At 39.1% G+C, this 15,943-nt stretch overlaps 2 protein-coding genes across 3 annotated transcripts in view; one reads left to right on the forward strand and one right to left on the reverse strand.

Annotated features, from left to right (window-relative positions):
* Nucleotides 1–8,858, forward strand: part of USH2A (usherin) — a 572,584-nt gene extending 563,726 nt beyond the window's left edge. Inside the window, exons 69-71 of the mRNA XM_073338913.2 lie at nucleotides 1,172–1,416; nucleotides 5,697–5,921; nucleotides 6,677–8,858. Of these exons, the coding sequence (XP_073195014.2) occupies nucleotides 1,172–1,416; nucleotides 5,697–5,921; nucleotides 6,677–6,766 (560 nt within the window). The 3' untranslated portion in view covers nucleotides 6,767–8,858. The remainder of the gene's footprint in view (nucleotides 1–1,171; nucleotides 1,417–5,696; nucleotides 5,922–6,676) is intronic.
* KCTD3 (potassium channel tetramerization domain containing 3) overlaps nucleotides 6,998–15,943 on the reverse strand; it is a 63,828-nt gene continuing 54,882 nt past the window's right edge. The window contains exons 16-18 of one of the 2 annotated variants that reach the window (XM_073338915.1): nucleotides 13,467–13,651; nucleotides 13,239–13,371; nucleotides 6,998–12,661 (exon numbers count right to left, since the gene is read on the reverse strand). In XM_073338915.1, the coding sequence (XP_073195016.1) occupies nucleotides 12,094–12,661; nucleotides 13,239–13,371; nucleotides 13,467–13,651 (886 nt within the window). In that variant the 3' untranslated portion in view covers nucleotides 6,998–12,093. Of the gene's footprint in view, nucleotides 12,662–13,238; nucleotides 13,378–13,466; nucleotides 13,652–15,943 lie in introns of both variants that reach the window. The other variant, XM_073338914.1, reaches the window with a different exon arrangement.

Raw genomic sequence — 15,943 nt, forward strand, 5'->3', positions numbered from 1 at the left:
CAGAGCCCTGGCAGATGTAAACAATTACAAATTGCCATGGGGGCCCATTGTTGGCCTGTATCGGAGATTCCTTTCTGCAAGTGCTCATATTAGTTTTCTCTGTGAGCCACATCCAAGTTCCTATTAAACCATCAGTGTGGGCCAGTCTCAATATGCAGGTGTGGCGGAGCAGTGGATTACTTTTTAATCTGCTAGAAGAGTGGAGAATATTGTCAGCGTCCTGCATTAAACCCTTGCTTCCTGAACCAGAAATGGGGAACAGGGATAATCACACTGTGAAAACCCCTTAGGTGTCTTTGAACCAAAGCTGAAATAGGACTTCAGAGCCAAAAATATTTTGTTTTGTTAGACACAACATAGACACCTGATTTCATTTTCTTGGCCAGATGTCCTTTGTGTTGAGGGGTGATAAATAGATGAAGTTTATTTGTTTTTTTATAACCTAGAAGTGGCTTTGTGGCAAAGGCGTCACCTCTCCTCTGTTCTTGTTTCTGGGGCTCTAGCACCCTCAGCCCTCTTTGAATGCATCGCTGCATATCCTGCAAAGCTACTGTTGCTACAAGGCGTTTCCTCCCCCTGCCCACCATGCAAGTGATTTTTCTAAGCTGTGCAGTGATGTGCACTATGTATTGGAAGGAACAGTGGAACACTGTGTATCTTTTTCATGGCCCTGTCCTAAGCTTTTGATTTTATTTGGCCTCTTCGTTCATCCTGATTTTTTGGCTTTATTGTTTTATAATCTGTGCTGCAGTGTCCACAGTAGCAACTGCTTCTTGTGCTGGGCTATAGTGCTGCAGAAAACATCCTGTCTGCACCTCTCTGAAATTACCCTGAAATTATCATTGTTTCAACTGTTCAAGGTTACTTTGATCAACCTTTTTCGAATCCACCCCCCCCCACACCCTTTCCTAGGAGATGCCAGTGCAGTGGTGATTTCCAACCCAGGCAGCAATGCCAGAACTTTAAGCATGGTCTCCTGAGTGCAGTAAGCTTTTTATTACAGCCCACTAGCATATTGAACCATTACACCACCTTGAACATAAGTGCAAATAAGCACACTGTGACAAACTGCTTCAAACTTCTTTCTAATTTATTATCAAATAAGGGGATGATCTATCACTAAACTGCTTTCTAAAATAATGTTTCCCTTTTACCTTCCTGGATTATACAGGTCCTATATTAACAACTCCTGGAGAAAAGGATGAAGCAGAGACTAAATATGCAACATTTTACACTGAACTGTGGTTTGTGATATTAATGACAGTTCTAGGTTTGATCCTCTTGGCTATTTTTCTGTCCTTGATTCTACGAAGAAAAATAAAAAAACAACCATATGCAAGAGAAAGGCCTCCCTTAGTTCCACTCCAAAAGCGGACATCGCCAATGACTGTATATTCACCGGGAGACACCCACATGGTATGTCATGCAAAGCGCAATAATGTGTATTTATATTGTACAGAGAGTTATTGCAATGGAACATATGTTACAAAGGATAATGTTGCAGTCTAAGGGCATTAACTTACAATTTGAATATAGTAAGAGGGAAAATGTACATATTGCTTCACGTGAAAGAGTATCTGTAAGCTACAAAATGACCCAAGCTGTAAATTGGGAGTAAGTGGTGACTACCGTTCAAATAAGCAACAGAACTTGGGTGGTTTTTTTCTTGGTCAGATACCACAGTGATGAATGTGGTAGGAAGACCGAGATACGTTTAACTCCTTAAATGACACAGGGGTGGGTAGGACATCTTTAGCTTTATTGTATTATTGGGGAGGTCACTCTTCAGGTATTGATACACTGACTGGGCCAAATCCTTAGCTGCTGTAAATCAATATACCCCCACTGACTCAGTCAAGCTATGCTTATAGTCACAGTTCAGGGCAACTAAACCTGTATTTCCCCATAGTGGACCACCAAAGGCACCAATTCTTGGTTTCTAGCTCCACGGCCATTGCTTTTCTGGGTGGAGACCAGTCTCTCCCCCTTCTGACTGGGTATTCCCAGGCTGCACTGTTCTCTTTGTATTTCCCAGCACTGACAGGTTGCCCAAGCACACCTGTTTGCTCTCTCTTCAGAGACTGATTGTCAACAGTTCTAGCTTACTGCATACCACTTCCTCTGCAAGCCTACTTTATTCCTAAGGTGAAAACAAATAGAAGAACCTACACACATGCTAACAAGCTTACCAGAGTCCACCCCAATCCTAACATGGATTCTGACAGCCTTCAACCATTACCCTAAAGATGGGACCCTCTGTGGAGCTGCGGTCCTGTCCATTTGCTGGTTCAGGAAGAAGGCTCTGCGTCAGTGTAAACAAACTCATCTCAAACACCTTTCTTTGTCTCTTGGACCCTGGAGAACCCAGTTTGAACTAGGGGGAGAATTTGCTCAAGCTCTTTCTAAAGAAATCCACTTCACACATATTGTTCCAAAAAGACCTTTGGACTTCCTCATACGTTCCAGATTGCATTAATCTTCCTACTAAATAAATTCCATACAATCTCACCATACATATTTGCATTTAATACAATGAAAACTAATTCAGTAAGGTTTAATTTAATTCAGCGAAGTTCATTCAGGAAATCGTTAGTCTGTCACTCTTATTTATACTAGCTGAGGAGTTGCCCCATTATGTAAATTAGTTCTCAGGCAAAAGGAATAAATATTAGAATAGTGCTCACTAGTTTCCCATTATTTGAAAAAGAAAAGGAGTACTTGTGGCACCTTAGAGCCTAACCAATTTATTTGAGCATAAGCTTTCGTGAGCTACAGCTCATGTCATCGGATGCATTATTTCAAGTGAGTGTTCAGTACAATTCTACAAACTATGAGCTTGATCCAGCACTCATTAATGTCAATGGGAGTTTTGCCAGACTTCAGTGAATGCAAAACCCACAGCATTTTAAACCCTGCTGACACATATAGACTCCTCAGATACCATGGTGATAGATGACAGTATAAAATCCTAGATAATTATAGCAACAAAAAGCACATTACTGTGAGTTTGTGCCTTTTCCTTCCCCATTCCTATCCCCTGCTCTCTTTTGCTTCACATCTTTCTTTGGGGGCTGCTTGGGCCTACTGACATTGTATTTTCCTGTGTAAAAGTTGAATTGGGGGCTTTAAACACATTCTTCACCATTTAGCATGCACAAGGTATAAGCAAAAATTGAGAAGGACTCTGCCTTCCAGGAGCTTGGTTGTCAGATTGGAAAGAGGAAGGGTGTATATCTATGGATTCATCCAGCCATCTTGTCCTTCTATAATGTGCCCTTCATCAGGGAACAGTAGCCCTCAGCTGCCACATCTGTTCAGCTTGTCAGGCACAACACCACTGATTAGTAAGCATGCTGCTCTCATGTCTTTATTTAAAGAATTATGTTAACAACCCATTAAGCTGCCAGTTTAGATCTTTATGTAGCCCCTTAAGGACCTGTGAGTGTTCTGGCTCCTCATGGAATGGTGTTGAGCTAGGTGGCCAAGTGGGTGCCTTAAAGGAAAATGTGCCTGTTTTCAGAAGGACCCCCTTGAGACTGGGGCGGCTTGCCTTAGAAACATTTTTGTGGCAACTCTTAATGTCAATTACAAAAGGCTAAATGAGGAACTGTTAAAAAAATCATAATTTAGCTTTGGAAATACAAAGTGAGACTTGAAAATCGCCTAACTTGCCATGGAGTCACATGACACAATACTCTCTTGGAGCTGAGGGTTGGGGAAAGGAGTCCAATACTACTTAGGACGTGTGAACATTAGTTAGGAATTATATAAAACACCCTACTGAGGAAGGTTAGTAGTAGTAGTATGCATGCCCATTTTAGGATGGAAACTGAGGCAGAAAGTAACATACCCACGAGCACACAGAAAGTTCTGTGATCAAGAAGATAAGTACTGAGGAGCTCCTGAGAACTCCTGGGTTCTAAAGACCATTAAATCACTCCTCTCGTTACAACCTCTTCCCCACTATTTTTTCCTCAGCTTTTTGAAAAGATTTTTTTTTTAAATATACAAGCAGACATGTCAATAGCTTGAAGTCAGTCATTCAGATCTGTATTAATTCCACAAGCAGCTACAGCGCACATTGTGCCATCAGTTTCAACAATATAATTGTGGCTCCTCTTTTGGCTAAACAACTGGCAGAAATTTAAATTGGGGAAGGAAAAAAAAAACAACCAAAAACCCAGAATGTGCCTTATATCCAATTTCTCCTCGGGAAAATGAAAGATACCGTCCCTTTTGTTTAACTCCTTGTCTTCTACGTACTTATATATTTATCCCATTTCTATTCTCTACCTACAATGCTTTAAAAATGCAGAAAACCTCTTTAACTGCTAATCCCTGCCATCAGCATCCTATTGCAACTCCTTTACAAGTTCCTCTCATCTCATCTTCACAAGTCTCACAGAGCAGAGATAAGGTAAGACTTTGCAGTGCTTATGTCTGCACACACATTTCAGTCTGAACTGCTAGGAAAGGGCTATAGATGGAGGCATTCATTTTTATTTTATCATCACTTCCAAGGTCACACCGCAGTTTTTACACAAAACTCAATTATGGACTTGAATTTGGAACTTTCATCCTCTGCTGTCCTGTACAAATACAACAAGTGAAACCTGCCTTAGAGACGAACAAATTCATTTTCAACCACCATGAGTTTGTATTGTAAAAATCATTCCATTGTCCTGTAGTTGAGTACAATGGCCCAGATTCTCAACTGATAGCTCTGACCATTATTTTTAGCTACATTTACAGTGTAATCTAACCACAGAATAAAACACTTGTCACAGCACCTGGGCTAATGTAGCATTGCTGTTAACAACTCTCCTTCCTTTTAAATCTCAGTTTGATTCTATTGCCGAGATGTCAGAGTCCGCAAGTAGTGTTACTCTAACAAGTTACACAATGCGTTTTGAGGTATAGTTAACGAGTATGCAACCTGTGTGCTGTGGCAATCAAACCTGGAATTAATTAAAGTGTTTTGCCTGAGAATTTCTTGCATGGTGCATGTTTTATTACTGCACAGCTGTTAGCAGTTGAAGATTCTGTGACAGATGATCCAAAGTGGTATATAGCTGCCACTTTAAAGGGTATAATAAAGAATGTGCATAGTTGTGTGATACTGTACTGTAGGAGTTTCAGTATGTTAAAAAAAACCCATTTGGGGCTCTACTTGTCGATTTAACATATAATTTGTTTTACACAACTTTTTGGAAAACCAGAGAGTGAGAAAGGTCAAATGGCGGTTAGAGACACATACTTACACAAGTTCACAAAAGCTACTTGCTAAAATTGCCAGGTATTGTCCCCTAGCAGATAAGCCAGGTGCTTCCTAACTTTGCAAGTGTTCCATCAGTTGTCTATTTCCTGGTTCTAAAATGGAATGGCAATTACTGTGATGACGTGTTTCAATTGCGCTTAACAAGCAATCTTCAAGAGATCACCTTGTTAAACCGCATTGCAGTAAGCCATTGTTTCCACAGGGAACAATAGCTGGAGCTAGTGATAACGATGTTCTGTTATCAGCCTAAAAAGCTCTACCACTACCGTGTTACTTTAGTACTATGGCTTCTACTGCAAAATAAAGCCCTTGAAAATAACTAACTTTGTAACAGATTTATTTGAGCTGAAATGTTAATCTATTACATTTTTCATGTAAACCTTTCATAAGCACATCCCTTTTATTCCAATATTCCTAGGGACTAGCAGATACAAAAATTCCAGGACCCGGATCTCCTTTGAGTAATCGTAGCAACCAAAGTACTTCCATTCTACAGATACCGAGTCAAAGGCAGATGAATCGTACCTCCTCCCAAGGGTCTTTACATCGCAGTGTCAGTCAACTTATTGATGTCTATGACAAGAAGTCCCTAATAGAAGATTCTGTGTGGGATACCATTATACATGGTCATGATAGTGGGTTGGTAAGTTCTTATTCTAGTTCTACAATTCCATGAATGCATGCACATTTGGCATTATCTTAGTAACTGATGTTTACCAAGATGCTGGGCAAAATTTCCAAAAGCATCTAGGCCCAGATCCTCAAAGGTAATGAGAGTTACTTGCCTAAATACCTTTGAGGTACTGGGTACTAATGACTAGCCTAAATCCTATTTTCAGAAGCAGCTAAGTCACTTCTGAAAGTGGGACTTCAGCTCATGAATCACAAAGGTGCTTTTGGAAATGTTACCAACTATTTTACACAGTTACGGTACTGTATACATCAGACATTTTATTCCTTTTTGCACATAACTACAGCGAAAACATGACATTCAGTGAGATGTTTCAGTAGTCTATTGGTTATGTGGCTCTCATGCGGTTTCTAAACTGATATAATTAAAGCAGTACAATCCCTGAGAGTGGTTGCAATTCTACCACTGTAAAGGTGCGTATAGCAGTACAGGTTATTCACCAATATTTATGGGAATTAACGAACTATTTTGGTGAGGGATGTGATTTTATGACCGTATAAAGCTGTGTCTAGACCAGGTCTTAGTGCGAATCAGTTTGATAATGCAGTCAAGTATTGTGACTGTGCGTGTAGCAAGTCTATTTCTTTGGAACAACAAATCTCTGTTATTTCTAGTTTTGTTGTTCTATGACTAGGTCAGTATTTATAGTTCTCTAAATTTGTACTTAAACCCTGCAAGTGATTTGGCTAATTTTTTTACCCCCCTAGTATGTGGATGATGAAGACCTTGTGAATGCCATCAAAGGCTTCAGTACAGTAACTAAAGAACATACAACCTTCACTGACACCCAGTTGTGATACCTATTTGGAGTAAGTACCACAGCCAACCCAAAGCAGCTGAAGGAACACAAAATCTTTCTTTTGTTCAATTTAACGTGTAGAAATTAATTTCTCATGTAACAGCTTGGGGATTATGTTTTAAAAAGGGTGCCTACTGGAACTTTAGCAGTATGAATGCATTTTCTAGGAGTACTGTTGCAACAGCCAAGAATATAGTTATATATTGTAAATGTACTCTCTACATATCGATCAGTGTTAAACATTTATTGCAAATATCATACAGAAATATTTCAAAAGGGGAAGGTGAGAAGAATGTATTGTATGTACAACGTTGTGTCACAGTACTGGCAAGACCTTAAGTAGCCAATATAATATACAGAGAAGTTTCACAAACACTTTTAACAGCTGCACATACCTAATCCTGAAACTTTAATCATGTTTCATTATATTATACTGTGGTGGGAAATGTATGATCAGTGGGGAAAAAAAAAGGGTTTTGGTCAACAAGTATATAAAAATGTAGAATAAATTTAGATCTGTTCTTAAGAGCATTACAACCCAGTTTGCTCACTTTAATTAAGACAACAAAGAAGGAAGAGTTAATTCTGTCTATGAAATATTGCTACAGATGCAAAAGCACAGAAAACTTGTGCAATTGCCCATCTAGTCAGGAACCCTAAAATGTTTCTGTCCATTTCAATCTACTTTAGATCATGTACAACAGGAGATTGATTTAAAATCACGAAAGATGTGATCCTGTGACATCTTGAGTACTCTCACTTTCCCAGAATAAGATCTAAGGGTGCTCAGAACCTTGCCACACAGCAAGAGTAAATTTGAAATGTATCAAAATGTAATTTAGTGAAAGCTGTTCTGGATTTTACTCACATGTATTGTAGTTTCTAGTGCCTGCCCTCTGGTGTTGGTCTTAGAGAAATAAGTCAGGATGATCATAGCTCTAAAAACAAATTCTTAGGAATAAGGCATGTCTTTAACATATTTAAATAATTTACTATTAAATCTCTGGTGAATCAGCTGCTGTTTAGCATTGTGATGAAGCCTCTCCACCAAAACTATCTTGGTTGTCATGCATTTGGCATGATCCTTACATTTTGCAATTGGAAATTGCTTTGAGAAACAGTGAAATGCAAACATCATCAAATTAGGAAAGGGATGTGACAAAAACAAAGTGGTAAAAAACCCACCCATAAGGTAAGCTTCACAGGAAAGAACAAAAGAGCTATTACAGCTTCGTTTTAAACAGACAGATCTCATTGTTTCTATTTTCTATCCAAACTGCTGGGCGTAAGACAGAATACCTATGAGCTGAGCTGGAACATTAGGGCCCCTAGAGGAAATCTGTTTACTGTAATGTGAACAGTTATTGCCAGTGTTTGTTTTAACATACGTTTAGGGCAAGATAGGATTCTGTTCTTTCCTCCCCCCCATACCTTACTCTACAAATAGTCTCATTTAAATTAAACAGTAAGGAAATACTCAAAAGGAGTAGGGAGGCAGAATTCAAGTATTGGCTATTATGGTATACATGTTGCAATATAATCAATTATACAATACTATCAATTTCTTATACAGTACAGATTAGAGTATCTTAATTATTTCTGTGATGGGAAAAAAGCATTGCATAGTTCAAACTGTAGTAATTGGTTTATTTTCAAGACTAGGATTCTATTGTGCTTGTAAATTAATCTGAAAATATAGATTAATAAAAGGGTTACATCTAAATTTAATACAAGTATTTTTGTTACCACATAATATAAAGAACAAAAAAAGTGTGTGCTTAAAAATTAGGCTGAATGTACAAGCTTGATATTAATTTTACAATAAAGAAAGTAGTGACACTGTGCTGCCTTTTCTCCAGTTCACCTTTTAAACAATCCACAACATTAAAAACTGGGCTAGTTAGCAACAGAAAGTTCAAAACAGACTGTGGTGCAGGATTGTCTGCCTTATAACTTAAAGCTGGCCGAGGGAGGTAATCAATGCTGGCGTTCATAATGTAACATTCCTACCCTACAGATCAATTCAAAATTCATTTAAAATCAACTACTTGATAGGGATTGAGTCACAAAAAAAAAGCAGGTGTGAATTTGACCAGTCATCTTATTTCACATGCAAGCACCGTTAAAGCTTGGTTTTTACTATTATGTAAATGTTGTGGCAATGGTTTTATCCAAAGACTTTTTCTCCCATTTTAAAAATTTGGTTATTCATTATGTGGAAATGTCCCAAGTGTACAGCTAGACTTATTCTGCAGTGTACAAAATACAAATGGAGACTTGGAAGTAACAGCACTTTCCACTGCCTCTGGTTAAAGAAACTCTTATTCAGCTGCACCTCCTGTTTATTCTTGCAGATGTTTCCTTTCCTAAGAAAGATCCTGTCTGAAGAGCAGCATCTTTAGTTTGCACTTTAAGACCTGAACAAAATCATTGCGCAATTGCAACATGGGGGGAAAGGGATAGCTCAGTGGTTTGAGCATTGGCCTGCTAAACCTAGGGTTGTGAGTTCAAGCCTTGAGGGGGCCATTTAGGGATCTGGAGCAACTATAGGGGATTGGTCCTGCTTTGAGCAGGGGGTTGGACTGGATGACCTCCTGAGGTCCCTTCCAACCCTGATATTCTATGAACACTGAGCATGCCAGTCGCTGACTTGTACCATGCATTCTACTAGCAACAGAAGTCATATACACAGACCAACAGTACTAGGAGGAACAGTTCTAAGGTGGGTCTAAAGTTAGCTTCCATAAGTGGAAGGCAATGAAAGGATTAAGAATAAAAGTGTGAGCACTGTATATGTAAAGGAATACCACAGCATTCAATATTTAAGTAGAACTCTACAAATATTATAGTGCATTCATGCCATGGAATGAAGTAGATTTAATTTCCCCCTATTAATATGAAAGAATGTTTACTACAGTAAAGCTTAAGACCCAACCGAGAATCAGGCCTCCCTGTGTAAAAAGAGTAGTAGATAATCCCTCCCCTAAAAAGCTTACACTCTAAACAGACACAGGATGGGGGTAGCAATACAACTGAGTGAACAATGTAATGGCTGCAAACAGCCATGATTTTTTTTTTTTGGAGGGGGATAAGCTAGCTGGAAAGAAGGGGACAGGGCAGGTGTGAATCTGAGTTGAAAGGCAAATTGTTAGGGAGGGGGAAGAGGATTGGAGCAAAGAGCCAATAAGCACAGGGGAGAGAGAAAGTTCTGAAGGTCCCTGCTTTAGCTGCTCTTACGACAGTGTGTCTGGGTATGGCTCCTTCCTCGAGTTTTTCCCCAAGTCTACACACCTGGGAGCACTGGCCCCAGCTGGTGTCTATTTTACCCCCTGCAGCAGTTCCTGCTTTGACTGCTCTGAGCAGCTGGAGTCTCAAAGTAGGGTTGTAATCTGAAAAGTATCTGGGTTTCCTCCATCACTCTGAGAATTGAAAATAAAGCGGGTTCTCACATCACCACACCAAATACTGCAAACCTATTTGTACAACCCCACTGAAAGTCAGAGCCAGAAAAAATAAAAACAGCTTGAAACTTTCAGCTCACTGGGTGAACGTGCAAGGCTGACTTTACAAAAATAACTGTAAAATGAGCCTATTTGATATGATGTCATTACCTAATACACAAGGCTTTCCACTTTGAATTTTTCCCCTATATTTTATGGCAAATGACATCAAGCGCAAGAGTAATAACCAAAACCACATGCTATAACACTCTACTATGAAGAGCGCTGCGTAGCTCGAAAGATTGTCTCTTTCAGCAACAGAAGTGGGTCTAATAAAAGATATCACCTAATATCCACCTTGTGTCCCTAATATTCTGGGACCAACATGGCTACAACCCTGCATTCTACTAAAGAATCATTTTTAGCCTCTTCTTTAAAGAGAGCTAAAATTTGAGGAAGGAGAAAAGGGTATTCTAGCTCATTTGTTTTTCCATTTCTGTAAATCTCGACACATTTAAAAATAGCCAAAACTTTATAAATCACTGCTCCTAAATGTCTGTCCTAGTGCATAACCAAACAAAATAGCAGGCACCTTTCACAAGCCCTAGCCTTACCTGGTTCAAGACACCAGAGTCTCAGGTCCTTGGAAACTGTCTGCAAAGAAATTGACGTATGCATTAAGGACTGCAACTAGAACCAAAAACACCCTCACACTAGCAAAACTCAGTGACTTCCAGCTAAAGTCTGCACATTATGGGAAAGCAGTGTATCTTTACAAAAATACATTAAAGTTGTATGGGAGGTATCGACTTAACTCTGCATGCCCTACTTTTACTGAAGTTTAGTACTACTGTTGCTGTAAGGAAGATGTGGGGGGACTTGAATCCAGCATTTCTGGTTGAGGGCTGAAACTCTCATGATCTGGAAGAGCATAACACCACTATGGCATTGTTGTACAGCAGCAAACTTAGAAGAGGAATGTGTGAATAGCCTAGTAAGTTTTCTAACAAGAGATATTTAGTCCATTTCTTAGACATTAGTGTTATATACAGTAATGAGCAGCAAAATGCATGCTTTTTTTCCCCCTCCACAAGAGGTTATAGTTTATAATTTCAGGTATTTGAAAGCTCTGCAAAGAGAAATGAGCGGAAAAGTACAGATAATAACATTCCTGTGCATTTTAATATTAGGACCAAGATATGCAAAATAATGTTTTAGCACATCTGTAAGCATAAAGACTTTTTGAATTTGTTTCATAAACAAAAGAATTGTAGCACATAAATGTCAAATTTATCAATACTGAAAAAACAAACAGTCGCTCTACAATCAAGGCAAACTTCAGCAAGAGAAGCTTTTCAAATGGATGAAATAGCTTTTAGCACCCAGCTAATTTTCTACTTTATATTATCTTGAAGGAGGTGAAAGGACAAGATGGGTGACTCCAAGGAATTGCAAATAATAATCATGGTAACTTTAATGGCCAGTAAGCAGGGGTCAGGCATTTAATGTTTTGGTGATTTCAAAGGTAAGGTCCAGTAATGGGACTTAGAAAGTTACCTATAAAACTCTTCCTAAGACAAATACTGTAGTGCATGCTGGACTGCATAAAACAGGATTTTACATCAATGTTTTGTACCAAGTATTGTTTGGCTTTATACAATATGAAAATGAAGTACATCAATTTAGAGTATGTTTGCTGGTTGTGCTGTAAACCCAAGTTGTTGAGGTGCACTGTGAAAACTTATTACAATTTTAACTCTTTCAGTTAGACACACTCAAATGAAGCCTTTTTAAAATGATAAATCTGTAGTGAAAAAGTTACATCCAGTTAAGTGTTAAACTTTCATCGGAACCCTTGAAAACAAATGTACACAACTTAGCATTTTCACAAGCTATAGTCTTGGCAGGCAGAGTCACTTTTCTTGTGGCGTGGAGAAGTGGTCGTCTTTGTGGGTGATGGGGACGCTGTACCAGGTGATTCAGGTCCTCCTTCCACAATAATTGGTGAAGACACCAGAGGAGGTACTTTCTTTCTTCCCAGAAACCCTCCTCCATCAAATCCACTTTTCTTTTTATTCTCTACTTTGTTCTCACTTTCATCATCTGGCCCTCTTTTCTTCACTTCTGAAGAGCTTTCAGGCACTTTCTGACCTTCTGCCCCAGCATCTGATGATATTCTAGTAGCTCTTACTTCCAGTACTGTTGCCTTTTTGTCTGTTGGAGTGCTCTCACCTGCTGCCTTCTTCATTTCAGCTTGTACTGGACTCAGATTGCCAGTCTCAGGGACAGCCTTGTCCACCATACTATTGTTCATATTAAAAGTCTGAAAGTCCTTGTAACTGTGAAAGCTCTCAGTCCGTCTTGCCCTTGCTAATAAAGGACTCTCTCTATATGGCCTTACTGAGCCATATGTAGCAGCTTCATGGATGGTTTCATGGTGCTGTAACTGGAGGCTAAAAACACATTCAACAGTAAAACATTTCTCATGTCACGGGTTACAACAAATACTGATGCAAACAAACATCACTGTCACCTTCCTCAGAACAGACTTCAGCTTTCAAAGGTAAGAAACATGCAGCAAATTGTTCCTTCTCTCTAGCCAAACAGAAAGCCATTTGGAATTTGTGAAGAGTATACTGGATTCCCAGATGTGTTACAGAGCATATACTTCTGAACACCCGAGGCTTGTCAGCTGCATGCATGTTACACAAAGAGAAATATGATTTTTGAGGGAGGATGTTTCAGAACTATGAATCCCAGAGCACACTCAGCTGTGCTTGTCCTATAATTGGCAGTGGAATGTGCTCAGGATTTCCAGCCTGCCTATCTCTGTGAGCAAGGGCTCACTCATTCCCTAAATTGTACACATGCAACTCCAACGGGAGCAGTGTCCCAAAAACATCAGGGCACTTATTTAGGTGCCCAAATACGGACTAAGGGGTGGCTAAAATTAGACACTCAAGTTTGAAAGTTTTCGCCTAAGTCTTTGAACACACAGCTGATAGTATATCCTGTGGATCTTTGGCTTACCTAGAGCTTGAGTCCCGCAGACGGCTTTGCTGAACTACTGAAGTTGCTGGACTGATGTTAGGAGTAGCGCAGCGTGAGGTGCTCAGATCACACTGATCAAGCAACTTAAGCAGCTCCTCTTCTGTTGGACCCCCTACATCTTAGAAAAGAAAGAAAGTTAGTTGTCACTGATCACCTCTAACGCAAGCATTTGAGCCAAAAAATAAGTTCTGCTACATTACAACCTACCCTTGTCTTCACTTTTATTAACCATGTCCATCGCTGTGGTCAAATCCCACATCTGAATACTGCCATTTGAATGACCTGTAAAGAGGTAACGTCGTGGTCTTGACCCCATCCTACTGGATCCTTCACATTCTCGTACAGTAAACGAAGAAATTGTGGTACAGTCTACGGCCTGGATCTCGCATATTCTACAAAAAGGCATTTAACACAATTACAGATTATAATCCTAACTATAGTATCGCATACCGTGGAGGGCAATTGTGAGGTTTAATTTATTAAGATTTGTGATCTCTGGATAGAAGGCGCTATGGTTTGTTTTATGCCGAATTACACCTTCGCTTTTAACACCCATTTCTAACTCATAAAATTTTTTTCAATTCACTTCTCAATGTTACTTTTAATAAGATTCCAAAAGAATACAGAGTAGCTGCTAGACATTTAAAAAAAAACCCCATAATTATTTTCCTGCTTTCTTATAGAATCTGGGTTGCCGATTTTCTGATTCGAGGTTTGAATGTGCTTCTGCAGAGAGATCTGGGCTCAAAATGTGTTCAAAGCCAGCACCATATATTAAGTATTGTACAAGACTTGCATGTAATTTCCAAGTGCTGTCAGTTTTTAAAGTTTACTGAACAAATTCCTTCAAACATGTCACAGGTATTTGTTCTCAAAGAGAAACAAAAGCCAGGGCAACTCTGAATTTAAAAAATAACCAGTTTACGCAAAAAAAGTTTATTTAAATTCAGAAAATGTCACACCAAGATGAAAAGATAAGAATTACATAAGAGGGAAAAATGAGGTTCGGAATGAAATGACTAAAGTTTCGGGTAGTTTGATGTCACTCACCTCACTTCATTTCACAACAGTGAAATCAGGAAGCCTGTAAAAGTCGGGGATGTTAGCCACCTCCTTCCTATTCTTACTTATTGTTCAGTTTTTTTTAAAACACTCGAGGATAGATTCCACTACCATCATAGCCCAGGGTGAGTACCTCCATACTGTGGATTTAGCTATACGGCAAGTAACTGTGTGACAAGCCAGGGTATGAATCTCCAGCACAGTGACAGCTCCAGAGTGTGTAACAATATGCTAACCTGTACTCCAAGACTCTCACTGCACTGTAGAAGTGTCAATACTGGACATTAGCATGGGGCAAGCTGGCGTGCTATAGATTCACACCCTGACTTGCCATGCAGTAACTTACCATGTAGGCCAGCTCTAGGAGTCATCTAATCCAGTGCATGGTAGATTTGCTTTTTGCAACTCCACTGTGTTTTTACAAACAAGTTTTTTATTTGTGCACAAAACAAACAGGATATTTAAACTGAAACTTGCTCCTGCATTGCATGAATTAAAGGGAAGAGAAAATGGCTAAGCAATGAGAATTCCTGTTTTGCTTTACTCATAACTACTGAGATTACTGTGGCATCAAAATTTAAATTGTGGCTTAATTAAGTTATCAAGGAAGAATAGTTTGATTAGAATACAGAATCTGCCATAACGAAACAGGACAGGAAACAAAAAAAGAGGTCAGAGTTGAAAATGGTTTTGAGTTATTACTTTGTTAAAATTTATCCTAATATGACACCAATTTTAATAAACATTTGGCAGTTTCTTCACTGTGTATGCACGGAACATTAAATCACAGTGATTTATAGCATTCATTGGGACAATATTTTGGCCTCCAACCATATTATGGACTTCTAATGCTATTTGCTTAAAAAACAAACAAGCTGTCAAATGGATAGCCTAGGTGCATGGAAAATGTACTCTCTTGATTAATTACTTTATCAGTTACTTATGACTATATGTAATGACCTTTGATGCAAAGAAGATTGGTTCTCTTAAAGGATTTTTATTCCTTACAAGATTAACGGATGATAGGCCATGCATTACAGGTATGGGGGACTGGTGAACTATTAACAGCCATGTCTGTACTAGCACTTTCAATTTAAAACTTGTATCCAGGGCTTTCAAGAGCATGTTAGCTACTGCCACACCAGCTTTGGCTTTCATTTATTTTAAAACTAAAAGCAAGCACAGGATCAGTTTTTTAAAGAAAGGTAGCAATACACACCAAGACATGGAAGAACAGAAGACCGCTCTAAAATCAGGAACATATTTAAGCATCCATTAAAAGAGTACACGCAGTTTGCCTGCAGCCAGCTTGCATTTAACTTGCAAAGTACAATTTTATTGTTATGCTACAAGTGAAACCCAAATTGATTTTTTTTATCCTTATGTAGCCCCTTTCATCCAATGCTAATCAGCACTTTAATTAAGCCTCAAAATATCCCTGGAAGGTAGAGTACATCCATTTTACATATGGGTAAAAAGAAACACCTTCACTAGCCCAACGTCACAGTGACCTAGTAGCAATGCCAGAAAAATAACCCAGGGGGGTCCTGACTGCCAGTTCCCCATTTTGCCCAGTGAATGAGGACTGGGAGTACCAAAGCAAAAAGTCTATTGAGATTATC

The sequence above is a fragment of the Lepidochelys kempii genome, chromosome 3 (assembly GCF_965140285.1).
Source record: "Lepidochelys kempii isolate rLepKem1 chromosome 3, rLepKem1.hap1, whole genome shotgun sequence".
NCBI lineage: Eukaryota > Metazoa > Chordata > Testudines > Cheloniidae > Lepidochelys > Lepidochelys kempii.